The sequence below is a fragment of the Lithobates pipiens genome, unplaced genomic scaffold, assembly GCF_037356315.1.
Source record: "Lithobates pipiens isolate NorthernLeopardFrog02 unplaced genomic scaffold, aLitPip1_a1.2 Scaffold_18, whole genome shotgun sequence".
In the NCBI taxonomy this organism is placed as follows: domain Eukaryota; kingdom Metazoa; phylum Chordata; class Amphibia; order Anura; family Ranidae; genus Lithobates; species Lithobates pipiens.
Genome location: NW_027507758.1, coordinates 152,342,852 through 152,366,987, shown reverse-complemented (window position 1 = coordinate 152,366,987; position 24,136 = coordinate 152,342,852). Strand labels below are relative to the sequence as shown.

General features: G+C 42.2%; 1 protein-coding gene across 3 annotated transcripts in view; it reads right to left on the bottom strand.

Moving 5' to 3' along the window:
• Positions 1–4,061: 4,061 nt before the first annotated feature.
• The window catches only part of ERMARD (ER membrane associated RNA degradation), a 148,604-nt gene continuing 128,529 nt past the window's right edge, over positions 4,062–24,136 (bottom strand). For 2 of the 3 annotated variants that reach the window (XM_077486281.1, XM_077486282.1), the window contains 4 exons: positions 19,143–19,265; positions 12,887–13,105; positions 5,005–5,109; positions 4,062–4,573 (listed from right to left, as the gene is read on the bottom strand). In XM_077486281.1, coding sequence (XP_077342407.1) covers positions 4,423–4,573; positions 5,005–5,109; positions 12,887–13,105; positions 19,143–19,265 — 598 coding nt within the window. In that variant the 3' untranslated portion in view covers positions 4,062–4,422. The remainder of the gene's footprint in view (positions 4,574–5,004; positions 5,110–12,886; positions 13,106–19,142; positions 19,266–24,136) is intronic. The other variant, XM_077486283.1, reaches the window with a different exon arrangement.

Here is a 24,136-nt window from a genome sequence, read left to right as displayed (position 1 = left end):
GGTGGGAAATCTGGGCTTCTCCCTCAAGACAGACATCTTCAGAAGCAAAAACGTCCATTCCCAAGAAGGCAGAACTCTGATCACACCAGTGATACGAGAAGCTACAGGCCTGGCCGGGAGTTCTCAAGATCATGGAAGTCTAGACAATCTTCCTTCAAAAAAGCCTCAAAAGGTGGTTCTTCTGGCAACCAGGATTCCGTGAAGTCCTTTTAAAATTGGGCCCACTAAAACATGTCAGGTGGGGGCTCCTCTTCTCCACTTCAGGCATGTTTGGGTTGCCTCAATTCGGGATTATTGGACAGTCAAGACGCTATTGTCCGGTCACAAATGGATCTTCGTCAACACCCCGAAGTTAAGATTTGTTCCCACAACTCTTCCAGATTCAGAGAAAAAACAGGTCCTATTGACCTACGTGAGCTGTTTATTGGAGCAAGGCGCAGCCGTGCCCGTTCCAGAAGGCGTACGTGGCGAAGGCATGTATTCCCCTCTGTTTATGATACAGAAGAAAAACGGCACGTGGAGGCCGGTGATTTGACCCTTCTCAATTCCTTTATTCGCAAGGAAAAATTCAAAATGGAGTCCCTCCTTACCATTCAGCAGTCAGTGCATCTAGGAGACTGGTTGATATCAATAGATCTGAAAGATGCATACTTCCACGTGCCTGTGGCAAAGGACTTTCAGCAGTTCCTCCGCTTTTCGGTAGGTGACCAACACCTGCAGTTTACATGTCTTCCCTTCAGGTTAACCACATCACCCTGGGTCTTCTCCAAGGTTCTATTAGCAGTAGTGGCTCTTTTCAGAGTCAAAGGTGTTTGTCTCCATCACTATCTGGACGACTTTCTTCTGCTATCCCAGAACAGAGATCAGCTATTGGCACACAAAAAGTAGTAATCTCCACCCTGCAAGAGTTTGGGTGGCTCCTGAATCTGGAGAAGAGCCATCTAGATCCCAGAAGAGAAGATCGTAGTGATCCGTGGCAGGATTCACGCAGCCCTTGGGTCATCTCACCTTTCTGCTCTCCAATGCCTGAAAGTAATTGGCACAATGACAGCTACCATTCCCATGGTAAAGTGGGCCCAATGGCACACTGGACCCTTCCAGAAGGGGTTTCTGCAACAGTGGAATTCAACCAGCCAGACCCAGCGCATATTTCTCACCCCAAACATGGGACATCTCTCCTCTGGTGGCTTCAAGGGAAGAATCTGCGCAATCACCATTCAATCATTCCCATTTCATGGGTCACAGTGACTTCAGATGCCAGCAACCAAGGTTGGGGCGCTCATTGCCTTTTCGGATGTGGCTCAGGGCAGGTGGACATTCCCGTCTCAAAGGGTTGTCTCCAACATTCTGGAGTTAAGGGCAGCCTTTCAGGCGCTCCTATCATTTCGCCATCTAGTGGAGAATTCATCAGTTATGCTAAGGTTGGACAATACAACCGCGGTGGCTTATACAAGGAAGCAAGGCGGAACCCGCAGCTGGTCCCTATTACAGGAAGTGGAGCCAATAATGAATTGGGCTCAGAAGAACTTGGCCAACATCTCTGCGGTTTACATTCCGGGGATCCAGAATGTTCAAGCGGACTTTCTGTCGCATGTCGAAATGGACAACGAGTGGTCCCTCCACAGAGAAGTATTCGATTGGCTTCTGACCCTGGGAGTGTCTCCAGAGGTCGAACAGATGCCCTCTGCAATTACAAGATGCCCAAGTATTATTCAAGGTTCAGGGACCCTCAGGCATACGGGACAGATGCTCTCACAGATCGTTGGAAATTTCGGAAAGCCTACGCCTTCCCTCCAGTCCCGGTGATTCTGCAATTCCTTTGGAGACTCAGAACAGAGAAGGTAGAGATCATTGCGGTAATTCCATTCTGGCCCAACAGGCCTTGGTTCCCTCTGTTGTTGCTCCGCAGCTATCAAGATCCAGTTCTCCTGCCTCTCAGGCTGGATCTGTTATCCCAAGGCACAATGTTACACCTGTGCCCATCCTGTCTACACCTCAGGGCGTGGTTCTTGAGAGGAGAAGGCTAGAAGCCCTTGGTTGTCGGGAAGAAGCTATTCCAACTCTTCTTAGTGCCAGGCGGAAGAGCACGAATAGAGTGTACGAACGTATATGGTCTAGATTTATTGTCCACATGGCTTCCAGGTCAAATTCTTGTAATTCTCCAGCAGTTCAAGATATATGGAGCTTTCTTCAATCAGGACTTGATTTATCCCTAGAAGTCAGCTCATTAAGAGTGCAAGTGTCAGCCATCTCGGCCTTCACGGGAGTCTCATGGGCAAATCATGCTCTATTTCGTCAATTCTTTAAAGGTGCCACCAGGCTTAGACCTCAAAGGAGACCCAGGTTCCCCAAATGGGACCTCCCTTTAGATTGACAGCAGCGGGAGCCAATCCTTTAAGATAACAATCATCCAAATCCTGCTCCCTACACAGTAGTGGAATTTCATTGCACTATTTTCCAGTGGTGAACCTTTTAGGCTCTGTTGTTCATACATACAGCACTGGGAGAACGCAGGTCACATAGAAAACACTGGTGTCATGTGAAGTGCGTTGCATTAAAATGCTACAGCTATGCATTTTAACACAACACAAGATGCATAAATGCACATCAACACTAGTCTATTGAGGAAAGAAAAAGCTTTTTTTATTTTGTCTATTACAAGTACCCATTGGACAGCCATCTTATAGTGGACGTCGAAGGTGTACAGTGAAAAGCTGGCTAGTAAAGTTTCTCAATGACAGGGTTATAGAAATAGATAACTGACATTGTACATCCTGGTATAAGGTCCAAAATTGCCCTTTACTCATGTTGTGGAAGCAATGGATGCACTCAGGCTTTCCCCAATCTCCTCATTCTCTTCAATATAGCTAGCACAATCACAGTTATGCTGAGACCATCTCTGTTTTTCTCCCAACCCACAAACAGGAAAGTATGTGATGTCACAGAAAATTGCCTGCAAAATGCATAGCAATTCTACTGTGCATAAAAGTGTATCACTGCATGTTAAACTGTGCACTACAGTATTTTTAAGCATGTTCATGCATATTTATGTGTGAAGAGATGCTTACTGTAGGAATTATTTACATGGTCCCTTCAGAGGCATCTGTTTAAGGCCCATGTACACAGCAATGGACAGCTGCTGCACACTAAACCACAGCAGTATAGTGCGTGACAGCTGTCTGTTCCAACTGCAGTGAACTGGTGGTAGGGGCAGAAGTGTGATGAACATTTTAGCACATCACACAACACCCTTTTTTTTTTTTTCCGACATGCTTTAATGTTCATTCATGTCACTGTACAGCAGTGCGGTGCATTGGGCTGCTGTACAGTGATATGCAATCCTAACCAGTGAGCTGCAATAAAATGCAGCATGTCTGCATAATAAAATGTGCACTAAAGCAAATCAAAGCCCTGAGCTGTGTTGCAGCGTGACTAGGACACATACAAAACAATTGTTTTCTGAATGTCCTAGTAGTGATAATTGTTCTCTGTGTGTCCCAGTGGTAACTTGCGTTTTTTCCAGGGCGGAAAAACACCAGTCACCGTACTGTGTGTGAAATGGCCCTGAAACAGTTCTGTTAAAACAAATAAAAGTGAATAAATGATAATGCTACTCCCATTACACACGGACATTAGACAATTCTAGGTGCGTCATACCCTGGTGGGCATTGTGGATCCTTCCGCCAACCCCTACATCATTATGGTTTATTGTAGTGAAAGTGGAAGGAACCAAATTATATCTTGCTGGTTTCCATTCATCTTCTAAAAACATCTCAAATCTCATGGAAAATTCCTAAGTGTATAAACCATAAAAATATAGTCTTGAGATTCATCATCATTGTGTCATAAAGGAGACAAGAATTTATACAAGACATTGGTGTTCTTTTATTAAAAGAAAGTATCATTTTCTGTCATTGTTTATGAACTGATATATATATATATATAATAAAAATAAAAATACACATATATATATATATATATATATATATATATATATATATATATATATATATATATATATATATATATATATATATATATATATATATATATATAAAAATCTTTATTTGAACAAAAAATACAAAGTGAATCCAGGACATTAGGTTGTCTGCCACATGATTTACTGGTAATGGCGAAAGTAATACAGTCCTGTCTCAGAAAGGCAGATGACCCTTCTCTGTGTAAGTCATCACATCCTGGCTGTAAGTGGCAAGTGTGAAATATGAGTGTACTATTTCATAATACTTGTTAATAAAGAAAATACATAAAAATAAAATACATTCTCTCTCTCGATTTACAGAGAGTGAAGAGTCTGCTATATGGAAACCTCTTCAGAATTGGTTCTCTAACTATTGATAGTCACCACTTGTTACATACCGCTAGAATATGTAATGAATGTTTTGTGAGCATTATATGCATTTCTCATCTTTCATTCAGATTACTTGCTTCAAAAAACATTCTTATTTTCATAATAATTTTACTCGTTAACTGCATTGCTTCATCCCATTGGTTCTTATCTTGATTTGTGCATGTTGACACATTTTCTGCATACTGTAAAATGAATTTCAAGTGCCTGCAAAAAAAGAAGGGAGAAAATAATGTGCATAAAAAAGTCAAAAGATGCCACCTTGCAGAATTATATTATAAAGTAAAGCCGGCCATAGACCATTTAAATCCCTGTTGAACCGGCCGACATTCGAACCATGTATGGGCAGGCTGAACATACCCAAATTGATTAATTTATCAACTTGAGTACAACCAGCCTGTCGGATTTTGCATGCCATTATTGTGGTGTTTTCCCTCTGGGAGAACAGAATGGCTTCATGGGAGGGATTCCCCCATCCACACCGACTGTGCCAATGGGGGAATTGAGTGATTTTAACAGGTTGCAGGAAAGAAAATCGCTCCATCTGTGGCTGGCTTAACATTTGACAGAAAATGTAACTCTGTTTTTTATATATAAAGTAAATGAAGTGCGCAGAATTATATAACAAACGGTCTTACTTCAAATATTTTTGGTATTCTGATGGCATCTTTGAAGATATGTTGTGCAAATCAACAATGATTAGTGTCAGGATCAGGCGTATAACAAGAGATAAAGTCTTGGTGCTGTAAAAGAAAAAAAAAAAAAAACAACACGATATAAGATATTGGGTGCATTAAAGTGGTTCTAAACCCATACTTTTTATTTTACCTTAATACATTCTATGCATTAAAGTGGCTGTAAACATCAGTCATGGAATCTGAGCAAAGCACATACAGTGCTCAGCATAACTGAGTACACCCCTTTTGAAAAGTAAGATTTTAATCAATATCTCAATGAACACAAGAACAATGTCCAAAATTTTGATAAAACTGAGTTTTATGTAAATAAACCAAAACTGGTGTGATTGCCTAAAGCTTGCCACTACTGGCTGCAAGTGATACAACATACGAAATGTTAAATTCAACCTTTCATATTAACTGCATACAAAAAAAGTAAAAAATGTAGCCTGAACAAGAGAGATCAGAACATGATAAAGCCCTTTTCAGCCCTTATAGGACAGACAATAAGGGAGGTTTTAACTACCTCCCACTGCACATAAACGGCCGGGTGGTCCTTTCCTCGTTCTGAGTGGACATTCAGGAACGTCCCTTAGAGCGAGTGCTCACAGCGTGGCCACGAGGCACGCTGCGGCTCGATCCTGTGATGATTATGATCACAGGAGCCAGCTGAGCAGAGATCAGGATATGGGCACTGTGATTGGCCCTCCCGATCACCTGACGACTGTGTCCAATCACAGCCGTCACAATGTAAACAGAGACACGCGTCTCTGACAGTTTTTCCCGCCGAGCTGGAAGAGAGGGGGAATCTGCAGATCTGTCACAGCTCTCTGTCTGAGGATGATTTTACAAAGAGAGCTGTTACAGATCAAAGTACACCAAGCACCACTGATATCCCTGTCCCTGTACCCATTTCAGTGTCCCCATATAAAAAAAAAAATCTGTTTGCCCCCATCACTGCCAACACCAAATAAACACTGATTTGGGTTATTTTTAACCAAAGAAATGTAGCAGCATAATTTTTGGTCAAAATGTATGAAGAAAAATAACTTATTTTCTAAATTTTATAACAGACACTAAGAAAAATGCATTTTTTTGAACATTTTCTGGCTTTTTTATTTGTAGCGTAAAAAATAAAAACCTCAGCTGTGATTAAGTACCACCAAAAAAAAGCTCTGTTTGATAAAATGTAATTTGGGTACAGTGTTACAGGACAGCGCTGAAAGCTTATCTGGGAAAGAGGGGGTGAAAGTGCCCAGTATTGAAGTTGTTAATCACCGAATTCCAGAAAGAGCATTTTTCATTGTCCCTCTGTCTAACCTATGTTTCTTTGAGAATCTGTTCACATAACTCTTTCCCTAAATAGTGCTAATTGTTTGTTTTAATAAGAGCATCTTTTTTCAAATAAAGATACTGTAAACAAAGTGTTAATATAGATACCCTAAATAAGATCATCATCTATAAAAAAAATCATTTTTAGAAGTGCTCATGTTTGAACACAAAACACAGCTTTTGAAAATAGCGAAAATGCACTATAATAGGATCTGTATCTGAAGCAACAACACGATGGGGGCGTGATGTCATTCCTGTGTGCTGGCCACCGCTTCCGGGTACATACCTCTGCGCACACAGCAGTTGCGCATCTCACATACACAGCGGTCACGCATCTAGATGCAGGAACCCAATGTTTTTTTAAATTATTAGTAAAGCAGATGCAGATTTCCAGGACTGGACTAACAAATATTTCTAGTGAAAGGCAACTGGTGGTTTCTATTAAACAAGGTCTAAAAGGGCCATTGACATGCATCACAGATGAACTTAGGAATGTGTCTTTGCAAAGTTAAACTAAATGAAATCCTTTCTTATTTTTGCTTGGGGATAGAGTGCAGAGGGATTAGAAGTGTTGTCAGTATTTGGGGATGTCTGCACCCCTGATAGGGTGAAGACACCTCCGAAATTGTGCAGGTTTCTCCTCCAATTTATTCACTTCTTGTCACATAGCCAAACAGGAAGTGAGGGTCAAACCCTACCAATGTCTTTCCTTGGGGGCACACGGGTTAATCTAAATAGTTTCCCTATTAGGAAACATACTCTAGCATTTTGGTGTGTATATCAGAAATTATATTATTTCTGGTATACACTATATATTATTATATAGTCATCTTGGACTTTGGGTTTATTTACTAAAGGCCAATCCACTTTGCACTACAAGTGCACTTGGAAGTGCAGTTGCTGGAGCTCTGGCCTCTGCCCACAACAAGCAAAATAAAAAAACAGCATCTTTGTTTCTATATGATTGGATGATAAAGGCACCAGTGCTTCCCCTCAGATTTACAGTATTGCAGAGTGGATTTTCCTTTAATAAACCCCAAAATACCTAATAATTTGGGGTGTACACAACAAAGTGCAATTTACTTAATGGAGACAATAGATTGACCTGTGTGTCCCCAAGGAAAGACATGGTAGGGTTTTACCCTCACTTCCTGTCACATAGCCAAACAGGAAGTGAAGCCAATTTTCGGAAAAGGGACACAAAGCCCAACCTAAAAACTACAAGCAGGGGTTCTAACACTCACTTGGTTTCCCTCAAATGCCCACAATTAGAATAGGATTGGCTATGCATTACTTGGATTGATGCATCTGCAAAATTATTAACAAAACACATAAAACATAACAATTTGCTACAAATTGTATTGGGCAACAAAACAGGAGCAAGGAAAGGAAAAAACACATGCATGTTAATTTGAGACACTAACGGAATATGGTTTTGTGGTCTGACCATTTTGCAGAGGAAATTAACTGGGGTTAAAAGAACTGCGCCTAAAAAATGGACAGTCTCTTAAGGATTTAAACATTTAGTAGTCACAACAGCTTTAGGAAGATTTTTCGTAAATATGGAAATGTGCATTTTGCCTTGCCGTGCGCCTCTAGTGATGGCGCACGGCTTTCGTAAATCACCCCCAATGCACAGCAAGTCAAATGTAGTCTCTAAACCAGGGGTAGGCAACCTTAACCACTTAAGGACAGAAACGCTTTTTGAGATTTGTTGTTTACAAGTTAAAAACAGTTTTTTTCTGCTAGAAAATTACTACCCCCAAACATTATACATTTGTTTAAATTAAAAAATAAGACAACAGGAAAGCTAGCCCATTTTTTTTTATGTTGTAAAAGATAATGTTATTCTGAGTAAATTTGTACCCAACATGCCATGCTTCAAAATTGCGCCCGCTCGTGGAATGGTGACTGTGACAGACCTATCCGGGACACAGGCTTTTTGAGAGGACTGAATTTGAGCCTCTTGCTGACTGATTATGGGCCCTGGATTTTAAGGGGCGCAGGGTGAATGAGAACCCCACTATAATCTGTGCTCGTCAGATTCAATGCTGTATATATAATGTGTGTTGCCTCATGCTGTTGGGACACACACTGTCAGATGCTAATGTCATGAACTCCAGCCACCTGTCTGTTGGATTGTATAATGTAAATGAGTCTAGTCTGGCTTTTAATAGTATTCCACACATTGTTGTTTGGGCTAATTAACCCTGTGTTGATGTTTATGGTAATGTTTATTGAATTGTTAGTGAGATAGGAGCCGAAAAGTCTTATCCCCTCAGTCAACTAGTCTGAGTGTTGATTTAGATAATTAGCTCATGCTAATTAGGTTAGGTTTTAGTCTTCTACTGTATTATAAATACTTGGCATTTTGGTTCTAATAAAATGAGTCCATGTTGAGCAGCTAAGCAAGTGCCGTCTTGTTTTGTGCTTGTGAGCGGTTGGAATATCTGATACCTATATTCAGACTTAGGAAGCGGTATACTGACGGAAGCACTCAATCGGAGTGTGGGATCGGTTCCGTCACATTGGTGGCAGGCAGTGGGTTGCTTCCTGCAGTCTGGGACATCCAAACCTCCACTGGAATCCAAGATCAGGATAGCAGACTTAAGTCACTCTAGTGGAGATATGGACCTGGCATCAGAGTTCCCGGGGCTACTGCGGATCGTCCTTTCAGCATACACCAGGACTGTGTCTGAGGATGAATACCTGGAGCTCAGGCAGCGGATTCGGGTGGAGCTCTGGATTGGAGCCCTCCAGCTCGCTGGTATAAAACAGGGAAAGTGCTTTCCAACCCAAGAGCAACGGGCCAGTGACCAACGGGCATTGCAGATGGCATTCGTGGGAAAGCGGCCCCAGGAGCAATGGGTGACTGAGTTGGACAGGCTGGTCCAGCAGGAGATAGAGCTGGACAATCATTATTGGGCTCTGCAATGGCACACAGAGCAGGGATATTTAGGGGAGACAACAGAATGCTCTCCGGAGGGATATGACTTTGGAGGCCCTGGATTGCTGTGGGAGAGCCTTACAGATCGTTTTGTGTTTGGCGATGAAGGGGAACCTACCCTTGAGGACCTGCGAGAATATAGAGAGGCTATGCTCGTCTTGCAGGGGTCTCAGAGCTTAAACCTGATCTGGACCATTTGTGAAGGAAGGAACAGCATCTGGAAAGGGCATACAGGAAACTGCTAGAACACGTTCAGCAGCATGCCAGAGAATCGGCAGTGGAAACTCCAGAGATTGTCGTCCCCAAACCTGAAGTTCTGACAACAGGGCAGAGTTCTGCTAACTTCTGCCCAGCACCAACAGTGGCTTTGGCCTTCTTGAGAGAAGAGGTAGTCGGCCTTTCTCCCACAACACTGACAGGGACATGTGATTTTCTGCCAGCAGCATCTATGGAGTTGCAACAAACTTCTCCAGCTGAAGATCTGGTAACTGAACAGAGGGTCCAAGACCTCTGTCTCACACTTTTAGCAATTCCAGAGACTGGGGATTTAATAGACGTTTCTGTAGAGGAGGAACCACCTAGCAAACCCCCAGGAGAAGTGCTGGCAACCGGACAGAGGGTCCAAGACCTCTGCCACACACCTGCAGCAATTCTGGAGGCCGAGGCCGAGGGTGAGGAGGTGGCAGTCTATCACGAGCTGCAGATCAGCATCCAAGGAGAGAATGCAGTGGTCACCTCACAACTGCAGCTTGATCTGGTGTCAGTGGATGGGCCTGTTGTCTCCACTAACAGAACACCAGCAGAAGTGCTAGCAACCGGGCAGAGTGCTAACCAACCTCTGCCCAGTACCGGCAACAACTGTGGAGTTCCAGAGAGCTGGGGCAGTCAGCCTCTCTCCCCAACAGTTAGCTGGAGAAGTTGATGTAGAGAAGCTCCTACACCCCGCTGAACTGCTGGCAATGGAACAGAGTGCTGCTGGCCTCTGCCCACAACAGAGGACAGATTTCCAGTAAAGGTGGATGGGACTTCAGTCTCCACCTGTATACCCCAGGGATTCTGGGCAGTTGGCCCAGATGCCCAACAGCATGGCGGACTGAGCCCAACCACCCTGTCTTCTCTCCAGTGGCTGAAAGGACTCCAGGGAGAAGGGGCGGTCCACACCCCTTACACCCCATACCAGCTTTAGAGGACTGGAACCCCTGACTAACTTTGGCGTCAACCCGTCTGGGGTCTCCTCCTGTGTTAGTCTTTTGCCGAAAGGGGAGATGTGTGACAGACCTATCCGGGACACAGGCTTTTTGAGAGGACTGAATGCGAGCCTCTTGCCGCCTGATTATGGGCCCTGGATTTTAAGGGGCAGAGGGTGAATGAGAACCCCACTATAATCTGTGCTAGTCAGATTCAATGCTGTATATATGTATATATAATGTGTGTTGCCTCATGCTGTTGGGACACACACTGTCAGATGCTAATGTCATGAACTCCAGTCACATGTCTGTTGGCTTGTATAATGTAAATGAGTCTAGTCTGGCTTTTAATAGTATTCCACACATTGTTTGGGCTAATTAACCCCGTGTTGATGTTTATGGTAATGTTTATTGAATTGTTAGTGAGCTAGGAGCCGAAAAGTCTTATCCCTCAGTCAACTAGTCTGAGTGTTGATTTAGATAATTAGCTCATGCTAATTAGGTTAGGTTTTAGTCTTCTACTGTATTATAAACCCGGGGTTCCCTGTGACGTATGGGTGACCCGCACCCCTCTGATGTAACACAGGCAGGTTTCCGTTACATCAGAGGGGGCGGGGTCACCCATACGTCACAGGGAACCCCGGGTTTCCCCTTGCCTCAGAGGGGGGTGGGGTCAGGTGACGGGTGGCCCCGCCCTCCGTATATAAGAAACGTCAGATCGCCGGAATCCCTGAAGTGTCTCCTCCGTGGAGACAGAAGGATGGATTAACTGCGCTGGATGAGATGAGCCATCGCTGGAGAGATGACCGTCCGTCGCTGGATAGCAAGAGTGGATTACCACCGCTGGAATCTTTTTTTTATTTTTTTTATTTTTAATAAAGGAATTTTTCAAAAGTGTGTTTGTCTTATTTAACTATTTTTTTACACTTTCTTTGTGAAATGGTAGGGGTACTACCCCCTTACCATTTCAAACAGGGGGGGGGGCCGGGATCTGGGGGTCCCCTTGTTAAAGGGGGCTTCCAGATTCTGATAAGCCCCCCGCCCGCAGACCCCCACAACCACCGGCCACGGTTGTGGGAATGAGGCCCTTGTCCTCATCAACATAGGGACAGGGTGCTTTGAGGGGTCACAGACCCCCAAAGCATCCTCCCAATGTTGAAGGCATGCGGCCTGGTACGGTTCAGGAGGGAGAGGGGGCCGCTCTCTTGTCCCCCCCTCTTTTCCTGCGGCCTGCCAGGTTGCGTGCTCGGATAAAGGGTCTGGTATGGATTTTTAGGGGGACCCCACGTCAATTTTTTTTTAAATTTGACGCGGGGTTCCCCTTAATATCCATACCAGACCTGAAGGGTCTGGTTATGGATATTTAGGGGGAACCCCACGTCAAATTTTTTCTTAAATTTGAGGCAGGGTTCCCCTTAATATCCATACCAGACCTGAAGGGCCTTGTAATTGAATTTGGGGGACCCCCACGCTTTTTTTTTTATTTATTATTATTTTTTTTTTATCAATGACTTTCAATGAGTGTTCTCTGTATTACGGAGCCGACAATTCATAATAGCTGCGAGTGATTTTAAAGGACTTTTTTTCCTGCATAAATGAAACTTTGTGCAGGGACAGTTCTAAGCACCAGAAACATGCGCCCCTTCACAGGCATACTATAGACACCCCCCCCCCCTACGAAATTTAAAGGAATATTACACTTTTACTGTTTCACTTTAATCATTATTAAAATCACTGCTCCTGAAAAAACGTCAGTTTTTAAAACTTTTTTTTGCATTGATACATGTCTCCTGGGGCAGGACCCGGGTCCCCAAACACTTTTTAGGACAGTAACTTGCAAATTAGTCTTTAAAATTAGCACTTTAGATTTTTGAACGTTGGAGTCCCATAGACTTTAATAGGGGTTCTAAAGTATGCTATATACTAGCTCCGTCGAATCTTCTTTATACATTCGACATACACCATAAGCCTTCAAAGACAGATTCGACCGTAATTCATGTGGATTTTCGGACGAATGCAATTTTTGAACGAAAAACGAAATAAATAAAAACGAATTTCGGGAGTAACTAAATAAATTAAGTTTTCGGACGAAAACTAAATTCCGAAACGAAATATTTTACTCTGCACATGTCTATTAAATACCACCAAAAGAAAGCTCTATTTGTGTGAAGAAAATGATAACACATGGTTACAGTGTAGCATGACCGTACAATTGTCATTCAAAGTGTGACAGGGCTGAAAGCTTAAAAATATCCTGGGCAGGAAGGGGGTGTAAGTGCCCTGTACTGAGGTGGTTAATGTGTGCTAGTTTCTAGAATGAAATAGAAATAACATGTAACAGCATAATATTCACAGTTCATATAATAAATTCACTAACCAACTCAACAGTCGAATATAATTCTGCCTTTGACGAGACCGCAATGTTTTGTTTTCCCACTGTTCATGTCTCAGCTTTAAGGTGGAAATAATATTATTTGACGCTAGGTGGCACTTTGCGGTGACTCTGCGCATAATGCTCACTACTTCCATCACCGATCGATTACAATACAGGTTTGAAAAATGTTTGCTACAATGCTCTTCCATGAAAGTAAACCACCTGTAATGAAAAAAAAAAAGTATTTCAATTACATACACTGCAAAGTACTCACCCTCTAATGTAAGTAAAGTCTATTCTTGGTAAATCTGTCCCTTTTGATATTGGCCTAAAGCACTACAGATTTTTTTTTAAGTTTAAAAACACACACACACACACACACACATTTCTGTATAACGCTTAATGAAAGTGTTACTAAACCCAGGGCACTGCATTCAATACAGTACAAAGAAAAACAAAAAAATGGAAATGTAATTATTTTAGTAAATATAAACTGCTAAATACCTTTTTTCATCAGCAGTATATAGCAGTCTTGTGACTTTTATCACTGTCTTGTTAAAGCTTGTAGGAGGAGTTTTCATTCTACTCTGACTGTCCTATGACCTGACCAGAACGTTTCCCTTGCAAATATTGTGAGGATCCAGGCTGTTTGATTTTCTATGAAGAAAATAATAGTTTCATAATTTCCCTCGTTGAGCCATGGAAGTTGTTTTTAATTATCAAAGGAGCCCCTGGAAGCATAGTCATATGGTCACAGGGCCCTCAGAGACACTCTATTTTTCTCAACTGAACTGTTGGGGGTCTGTAAACAAGCAAGTAATGCAAGTTGTGTATTGTACAGTATAATTGGCTGATGAGGGGAATATCACATGGTAGATCAAGCTTGCATACAGTGATCATTTAGTTTTTGGTGTGTTTTTAGCATTTTCCAGGATCAAAAGTAATACATAAAATGTTTCCCTTTAAAAATGCTACTAGACAAAAACGCGCCTAATTGTGGGTAGCCGCATTTGGCGTTCGAAATGCCTCTAAACACAGCTTCTGAATGCATTTTTTTGGTTCCACAAAAAGCGTCTAGAAACAACTATAAACAAACTTGTGTACATGTACTGATAAGATAACAGAGGAGAGTTCAGGAGTAGTTAAAAAAAATGCCCAACTGCTCCTAAACGTCCATTTACCAGCAGCAGTGTACATGAGGCCTAAAGCTGGGTTCACACTTGTGCGATGGCAGACATCACATGTGATTCGCACTGCATTGCTGTGCAGATCACATGCAATTTCTGTGCAATGCAAATTCAGCCAAACTGTATGGTTGAAATCGCATCACATTTGCACCAAAAATGGTGCAGGACCCTTTTTTGGTCTGCGCTGGAATCGGATCACATGGGTGTTCACAACTATGCGATATGATTCCTGCATCATTTGACAGTTTACATTGCGATCTGAGTGTGTCATTAACTTTAAATTGACACCCCCAGCGGTTTGCAGATGTCAGTGTGAACCAGTATGCGAACCATGTTAATTCCAGGTTGTGAGGCAACAAAACACGAAAAATGCCAAGGGGGTGAATACTTTTGCAAGGCACTGTAGTAGGCGAGGTTGAAAATTCCATCAAGTCCAACCTATGTGTGTGTGATTATATGTCAGTATGACATTGTATATCCCTGTATGTTGTGGTCGTTCAGGTGCTTATCTAATATTTGTTTGAAATTATCGATGCTCCCCACTGAAACTACTGTCTGTGGAAGAGAATTCCACATCCTTAACACTCTTACTATAAAGAACCCTCTACATAGTTTAAGGTTAAACCGCTTTTCTTCTCGTTTTGGTGAAAGGTCACTTTTCCCTTTTGTGGAAAAGTTTTATCCCTATTGTGGGGTCACCAGTACGGTATTTATACATTGAAATCATATCCCCTCTCAAGCGTCTCTTCTCCAGAGAGAACAAGTTCAGTGCTCGTAACCTTTCCTCATAACTAATGTCCTCTATTCCCTTTGTTAGTTTTGTTGCCCTTCTCTGGACTCTCTCCAGTACATCCTTCCCGAGTACTGGTGCCCAGAACTGGACAGCATACTCCAGGTGTGGCCGGACCAGAGTCCTGTAGAGATTAATTATTTTATCTCTGGAGTTAATCGTCTTTTTAATGTATGCCAATACTCTGTTTGCTTTGCTTGCAGCAGCTTGGCATTGCATGCCATTTCTGAGCCCGTCATCTACTAGGACCCCCAGGTCCTTTTCCATCCTAGATTCCCCCAGAGGTTCTCCCCCAGTGAGTAGATTGCATTCATATTTTTGCCACCCAAATGCATAATTTTAATTTTTTCTACATTAAACCTCATTTGCCATGTAGTTGCCCACCCCATTAATTTGTTCAGATCTTGCAAGGTTTTCACTCCCAGTGAAGAAGTTATTACCCTGCTTAGCTTAGTATTGTCTGTAAATACAGAGACTGAGCTGTTTATCCCATCCTCCAGGTCATGTATGAATAAATTAAACAGAACCCTGGGGGACCCCACATTCCACCCCAAACCATTTTGAGTATTCCCCATTTATCACTACCCTCTGAACTCTCCCTTGTAGCTAGTTTTTAATCCATGTACTCACCCTATGGTCCATGCCAATGGACCTTACCTTTTACAGTAAACTTTTATGGGGAACTGTATCAAATGCTTTTGCAAAATCCAGATACACCACATCTACAGGCCTTCCTTTATTTAGATGGCAACTCACCTCCTCATAGAAGGTTAATAGATTGGTTTGGCAAGAACGATTCTTCATGAATCCATGCTGATTACTGCGAATTATACCGTTGTCAGTACTAAAATCTTGCATATAGTCCCTTATCATCCCCTCCAAGAGCTTGCATACAATTGATGTTAGGATAACTGGTTTGTAATTCCCAGGGATTTATCTTGGCCTTTTTTAAATATTGGTGCTACATTAGCTTTTCTCCACTCAGCTGGTACCAATCCAGTCAGACTGTCAGTACAAATTAGGAACAATGGTCTGGCAAATAGTTGACTGAGTTCCTGAACCGCCTGCTGACCAGCTGCCGTCATTTTACTGTGGCAGGCGTGCCCTATCCCGTTTTTTTTTTCTTTTTACTAGTAATGGTGGTAATCTGCAATTTTTTTTGGGACTTTGACATTATTGCGGGCACACTGGACACTTGACACATTTTTTGGACCATTGGCATTTATACAGCGATCGGTGCTATAAAAATGCATGGATTACTGTAAAAATGTCACTGACAGGGAAGGGGTTAACACTAGGGGGCAATCAAGGGGTTAACTGTGTTCCCTCTGTGTGTTTCTAACTGTAGGGGGAGGGGACTGACCTAGAGGAATTGATGGATCATAGTTCCTAGCTAATAAGAACTCGTGATCTGTCACACCTCACAGAACAGAGGCGTCTTGTAAAAACCTTTTACAATAGACGAGACATTGTTCATTAACAAAAAAGAAGAAAAACCCAGAGGCACTTACCCTGAACCAATTTAAAGTTTTACCATTAATCCTTAATACAATGTAGCAGATTACCCCCATATGCTAGAAAGTCCAGTCTGCATTACCATGATGTTAAAGAACCAAATTACATGAACCCCGATTAATGAAAGCTGGATAACATGTTACATTTTGAAAAAAAATTAGGCTCCAGGGGAGAAACATTGTCTTCCAACCAAATTTGATCACTCACTCCTTTGTTTGTGAAATACAAATGCAACATGTTCGGATCACTGACTTTCCTGCTTGCCCCGCTTGTTTTTATGTTCCCTGTTCCTCCACTGCATTTAAATACGATTGCATTAATATCCATATAATACAGTTACAATGTTGAGCAAAGCTTCAATGCACATCCACTTCTATACATTTGCCTTCATTCTTCTCATGACTAGATGACACTATGCTATCTATCAATAAACGCTCAATATCATAATTTTTTTTGCCGGCCTGTCTCCATTTTTGTACTAGTGTTTAGCAGTGTATACCGGGTTGTCAAGGAGTGGGCAGCCGTCCATGTCCTTAACCACTTGCTTACTGGGCACTTAAACACCCTTCCTGCCCAGACCAATTTTCAGCTTTCGGTGCTCTCACACTTTGAATGACAATTACTCAGTAATGCAACACTGTACCCAAATGATTTTTTTGTCCTTTTTTCCCCACAAATAGAGCTTTCTTTTGGTGGTATTTGATTACCTCTGGGGTTTTTATTTTTTGCGCTATAAATGAAAAAAAACCGAAAATTTTGAAAAAAAAACGCATATTTCTTTGTTTCTGTGACAAAATTATGCAAATTATTAATTTTTCTTCATACATTTTGGCCACAATTTATACTGCTACATGTCTTTGGTAAAAATAACCCAAATTAGTGGATATTATTTGGTCTTTGTGAAAGTTAGAGAGTCTACAAGCTGTGGTGCGAATCATACACAATTGATCACATCTGATGTACTGGTGGCCTATCTCAATTCTTGCAACTCGAACAAGCCAGGAAAGTACAAATACCCCCAAATGACCCCTTTTTGGAAAGAAGACATTCCAAGGTATTTAGTAAGAGGCATAGTGAGCTTTTTGATGTTCTCATTTTTTCCCCACAATTTCTTTGCAAAATTAAGATTTTTTATTTTTTTCCACAAAATTGTCATTGTAATAGGTTATTTTTCTCACATGGCATGTGTATATCACAAATGACACCCCCAAAAAAATTCTGCTACTCCTCCCGAGTATTACAATACCACATGTGTGGGACTTTTTCACAGTCTGGCCACATAGAGAGGTCCAACATGCAGGGAGCGCCATCATGTGTTCTAGGAGCATAAATTACACATCTAACTTGTTGACTACCTATTACACTTTTGAAGGCCCTGGAGCACCAGGACAATGACACGTGACACTGATGACAGATGGCACTTATACGTGGCAATGATGACACGTGGCACTAATATGTGGCACTGATGACAGATGGCACTTATATGTGGCACTGACGACACGTGGCACTGATGACAGATGGCCCTAATACGTGGCACCGATGACGCGTGACACTGATGACAGATGGCACTGATAAGTGGCATTGATGACACGTGACACTGACAACAGATGGCACGTGACACTGACAGGTGGCACTGATGACAGGTGGCACTGATGACACTGGGGACAAATGGCACTGGGGAAAGATAGCACTAACAGGTGGCACTGGGGACAGATAGCACTAACAGGTGGTACTGGGGGCAGGTAGCACTGGGGAGGATGGCACTGGGCGAGGATGGCACTGGGGCGGATGGCACTGGGTGAGGATGGCACTTTTTTTTAACTTTTTTTTTAACTTACGTTCGCTGCAGCCAATCATCTGTCCCTTCTCACACGCTGTCTGTGTGAGGAGAGAGAGCGGCGCTGAGAGAGGATCTCATATGTTTACATATGAGATCATCTCTCATTGGATAGGCCGATCGCGCTGTAAACGGCCGCTGTGATTGGCCGTTTACAGTGATCTGTGACTGGCTGTGTCCGAGGGACACGGCCAGCACAGAACTTCCTTGATGCACGCTCCCGGGAGCGCGCATTGTGGAAGTAAACAGGAGGACATCCAGGGACGGCCTCCCAGCAGATAGCGTCGGCTCTGTAGCCGTCTTTCGGCTATAGGGCGGGCGCAAAGTGGTTAACAACTAATGACTTATCAGCAGGATGTAAACAAAAGAATCCTGGCATTAAAAAATAAATAACCTTGTGGGGGCCCCCCCATCCATTCCAGGCACTTGGTGTCTGGTATGGATTTTAAAAGGAACCCCTCCCCCCCAAAAAAAAAATCTATACTAGATCATTATCCAAGTAAGCAGCCCAGCAGGCCAGGAAAGGGGGGGTGACGAGCGAGCACCCCCCCTCCTGAACCATACCATGCCATATGCTCTTTGAGGGAGGGGGAGATCCCCAAAGTAGATCCAACATTACATCAAGCACGATGACCGCGGCCCCGAAAAAAAATAAAAATAAAAAAAGGACATGATGCTGGCTGCCACCAAATTACTACTCTTGACTCTTCCCTCCACTCAGGAAAAATCCTTTGAACTGTGTTGTTTTGTTCTACAGAAGAAATGCTGCAGATGAACAGGTACAACATATGTAAGGAGATTGGTTTCATCTCTGTGAATCACCTTAGGCTAGTCACTTTACTGGGTATATGTATGGGCTTACAACCAGGTTAATTTGCTTATTGTATAAAAGCAATAAACATTTATTGAAAGAAAATCCAAATATTGTACTTGTCTGTTTGAAGATCCCACTCCTCGTTGTTGAACCCACTCATTCTGTGATGTCGAAGCAATGAAAACACATGCGTTATTTCAGCACACAATGATATACCAGGATCTGTCATGTCATCAGGCCTGCACAGGAAACAAAACAATTTCATCACTGAGATTCTTTATGAATACACATCTTTTGCCACAGTTTCAAGAAGGCTGGTAACAAAAGCTAATTTGAAATAAAACAATAGTTTCAACTAAAGTTGTTCCTCTGTACTTTTAAAGCAGGGGTTTCCAAACAAACAAAGAGCCCATTTACTGTCCTTCAGACTTTAATGGGGCCGGGCTATAGCTATTTGGAGTAGAAAAGGCAGAAATAATGCCCCATTGTTTGTTTCAGCGGGAGCAATTGTGCTCCCTCATTGGTGTCAACGGGAGGAATTGTGTTTCATTGTTGGTGTCATTGGGAGGGACTGTGCTCCATCATTGGTGTCATTGTACCCCATTGTTGGTGTCATTAGGAGAAATTGTGATCCATCATTGGTGTCACTGGGAGTAATTGTGCCCCATTGTTGGTGTCATTGAGAAGAATTGTGCCACTTCATTGGTGTCAGTGGGGGAAATTGTGTCCAGTTGTTGGTATCAATGGATCAAATAGTGCCCAAAGGGCTGGATAAAAGCAAGGATGAGGCCACAACTGGCCCCTGGGCCGCAGTCTGAAGACCTCTGTTTTAAAGGCGAAGTTTACCTTTTTAGGAAAACAGCCCAGAAAAAAAAAAGCCTCCAAGGCTGGACCAAAAAAATCACCAGGGATGAGCAGTGCACAAGCTTTTTTGACTGGCATGGGCCTTGGATTTGCATAAGGAATGCCAGAAGCCTGTTCTCTACAGCTTTGCTGGTGACATTTCTTATGAGAGTGCACTCTCTCCTCTTCAGCAAAACCCTAAAGAAGTCTGTAAGTGCAGGCTGGCACTGTCACCCTAGGTTAGGTCAACAGTTGGGCCTCAGCTTTGCAGTTAATGGAGAAAGTGCACTGAACTTGCATCAGAATTTGAACGAGGAATGTTGTTTGCTTCTGTAATACTAGGGGTGAATGTCCAACAGTTGCGGTGTCCTGGCAAGGACAAGAGATGTCAGCTGTGGGAATTTTTCAGTAGCCCAAATGACCTACAAGTAAAACACTTAAATTAACCAACATTATCCCAAAAATATCAATGTAACAGACATTCGCACACTGGTGACATCACGTCACTGAAAAAAACAAAACGTTCTTCCAGGTCTGTCCACTAGCAGTCCCATCCATAGCCATATACTTACATGTTTCACCTGGATTGGACTTAATAGTAGAGAGCATTTTCCCCAAACTACAGTGTGTTTTAACCTTAAACATTACATTTAAAACATAATATATACTGCGGTTGTACTTAATTTTCTTTATTATTACTAAAAATTAAAATGTTCAAAACCACATTTTTTTTTTTTTTTTTTTTTAGCCAGTGATATAGGAAACATTGCATATAAATATTCAGTACCATATCTGTATTTTCAAAGAGCTTTAGGCTTCTTTTCTAGTTTCTCCTTATCTACCGTCACAAAAAGCCTGTTTGCAGAGCATGATAGCTCAGTTTAAATGCACACACACAAATTAATAAGTCAGTGTTGTAATTCCTCTCACTATTTAAGCACATACAAGGTTTTCAATAAGAGATAGAATATCTAAAAGGAAACAACTTTGGCTATACTCTCTCTTTAGAAAACCCACTGAAGCCTGCTTATTTGTAAAAATTGAATTTTTATACTCACTGTAACTTTTACATGGAGTCCATTAGGGTACACAAGAAGTTATACTGTCACCTATGGGAGGATTGAACACTGGCAAACAAAAAAATTGTAAGCCAGCCCAAAAAAAAGGTAAGCCAGCAGGATCCAGTGGTGTAGCAAAGAATTATGCCCTGTACACACGGTCGGACATTCCGACTACAAAATCCATCTGATTTTTTCTGATGGATTTTGGCCCAAACTTGTCTTCCATACACACGGTCGCACAAAGTTGCCGGCAAATCCGATCGTTTGGAACGAGGTGATGTACAACACATACGTCGGAGCTATAAAGAGGCCAGTAGCCAATAGCTTTCATCTCAATTTATTCTGAGCATGCGTGGCACTTTGTCCGTCGGAATTGTCTATACACAATGGGAATTTAAACAATCGGATTTTGTTGTCGTAAAATTTTAGATCCAGCTCTCAAACTTTGTGTGTTGGAAATTCCGACGGAAAAAGTCAAATGGAGCCCACCAGTGGATCGGATCATGTTTTCCGACAACACAATCCGATCGCACATTTTCCATCTGAAAGCATGATCATAAAACATGGTGTAGTGAAACCTGTGCCCTCAATGGACTAAATGGAAAAAGGGGGGTTTTACGGTGAGTACAAAATCCTTTTTTCCCCTCTTGTCCTTTGAGGGACATTGGAAGTCATTAACTGGAGAGACGTCCAAAAGAAGTCCAAATGCAGAGTGGGAAACAACTAAATGCTAACAGACCCACCAAAAACATAACTATAGACTACCTGCAGCTCAAAGAGCTGAAGGAAGTTATACCCTAAGTTGGCATCTGATGGGGCTTGAAAATTCACCTGGAGATCACAAAAGACCAGATAACAGCCCTGCAAATCTGGGAAACAGTAGTGTTATATTGAAGAGCCCAAAAGGCTCTCACATATGTAGTAGAGTGAGCCTTGACAGGAAAGGATGGTGCTCTATCCTTAAGCGTTAAGCGTTAGGCTGTATAATGGTCTGTTTGAAGCACCCAGAAATGATGGAAGGAAAAGTTCAGTCATTCTGAAGAAAGCAGTGGCTGACAGATACTCTAAGCCCTTGTACACACGGTCGGACATTCCGACCACAAAATCCGTCTGATTTTTTCCAACGGATTTTGTCTGAAACTGGTGTTGCATACACACGGTCGGACAAAGTTGTCGGAAAATTTGATGGTTCAGAACGTGATGGCATTCGTTCATTACGACGGGACTACGTTCAGGCTAGTAACCAATAGCTTTGGACTCGTAATTTGATCTGAGCGTGCATGGCACTTCGTCCGATCGTAATTCTCTACAAACGATCGGACAAAGTCCGATCAGATCATGTGGTCAGAAAATTTTATATCTAGCTCTCAAACTTTGTTGGTCGGACATTCCGACGGAAAAATTCCAATGGAGCCCACACACGGTCGGATTATCCGACAACACGGTCCGATAGGACATTTTCCGTCTGAATTTCCGACCAGGTGTACAAGGGCTAACAGCCCAAGCCAAACAAACATCCTGACAATGAATGGAAATCTCCTTCTGACAATAGGGACAAAAGAAGGATATCCTGGCTGAAGTGAAAGGCTGAAACTACATAAGGTAGGAAGAAAGTTCTGGGCCTCTTCACCACCTAAACAAGAAAGTGTTCTTTGCAGGATAAAGCCACCAACTCAGACACGCTCCTTGCACAGGTGATGGCTATAAGAAACAATACCTTACAGGTAAGAGTGGAGAGAAGATTATCTCTGATGGGTTGAAAGGGTGATTTTTAAGTGCCCAGAGAACCAAAGTCAGCTCCTGTTTATTACAGGGAAGCCACCCTGAACAAAGGTCTTAAAGTACCATTAAACTAAATGTTTTTTTTTTTTGTTGTATAACAGATACCAATATCAGAACAGATGCATTAGCATTTTTTTTTAAACACATTTCGCTCCTGTGAGCTTACTTTTTAAACTGTCCCCCCAGCCACGCTGACACACTCTTGTTCAATTTGTGCCCCAGACCTATTTAGTCCTCCAAGAGTCTCCTCTACAACAAGGCTCCTGGTTTGAACTAGAACTATACTTGGAAAAAAAAGAAACAGTAAAAAAGTTACACCCAAGCATTTAAAGAGGAACTACAGTCTGCTCGCATAATTTGTAATAAAAACATCTTTGCCATTCTGCAGCTTCCCTTCAACCACTTTACCAATTATTTTATTTATATTGTGATTCTATACTTGTCAAATATGCTGCAGAAATCTCTCCCCACTATGTCTGGCTGCAGCCATTTTAACTGTGGGCAGCTGAAGCTGCTGCTTGTTCACTTCCTGGGTTTAAACAGACAGACACACCTTCACCACTGCTTGCCTGGACATTTCTTCTCTCTCCATGGATATACATGGATCTCTGCAGCCTCCTCCTATCTCCACCCTCATCCAGCCCCCTCTGCAGCTCTTCTTGGCTCTCCTATGACTCATCTCTCCTCCACTCCCCCCCCCCCCCCCCCTGTTGGCCTGTATAAGGTATTTACTTGCAGAAAAAAAGATTTTACTATCCAAAGGTAAAACAATGAGGGTGGAAGATTTAATAGATGGAAAGATGAAAAAAATTACTGAAGGTCTGCTTTAAAATACCCCCCCACATACATATGATTGTAAATACATGCATCAGGGGCGCCTTTGCATGAAATGCTGCTTTTGCTACACATTACATATTGTCACACACGCTGGAGTGAGATCAATCATTTTTAGGATACTTATTCATGGTTAACTCTAAACTGATGACATGTAGGGGTTTAAAAGCAGTGCCTATGGAAAATATATGGTACCGAAGTGGGTAAAACTGTGTAATATAGCGTGTTAATGTGCCTTAAAATTTAATTAAGTGAAATGATGCATTTTGTAAACAGTTGTGCTAATATTGTGTGACATGATTGTGTGCTAATATTGTGCGACATAAAAAACTGCAACTACCACCAATTTATTCTCTCAGGTGTCTGCTTTCAGAAAATATATCTTTGGGAGTTTTCAGGCCTAAATTTTTTTTTTTCCAACATGTGTGCAGAAAATGCAAAAATTGCTCTGGTGGCGAATAAGTAAAATACTTACAAACATTTATAAAAAAAAAAATAATAATATTATTTTTTTTATCCCAAATCATTATGGTGTCACAATAAAATAACACAAATATTGCTGACATCTGGGGATGGGAGGAGCCGTGGAC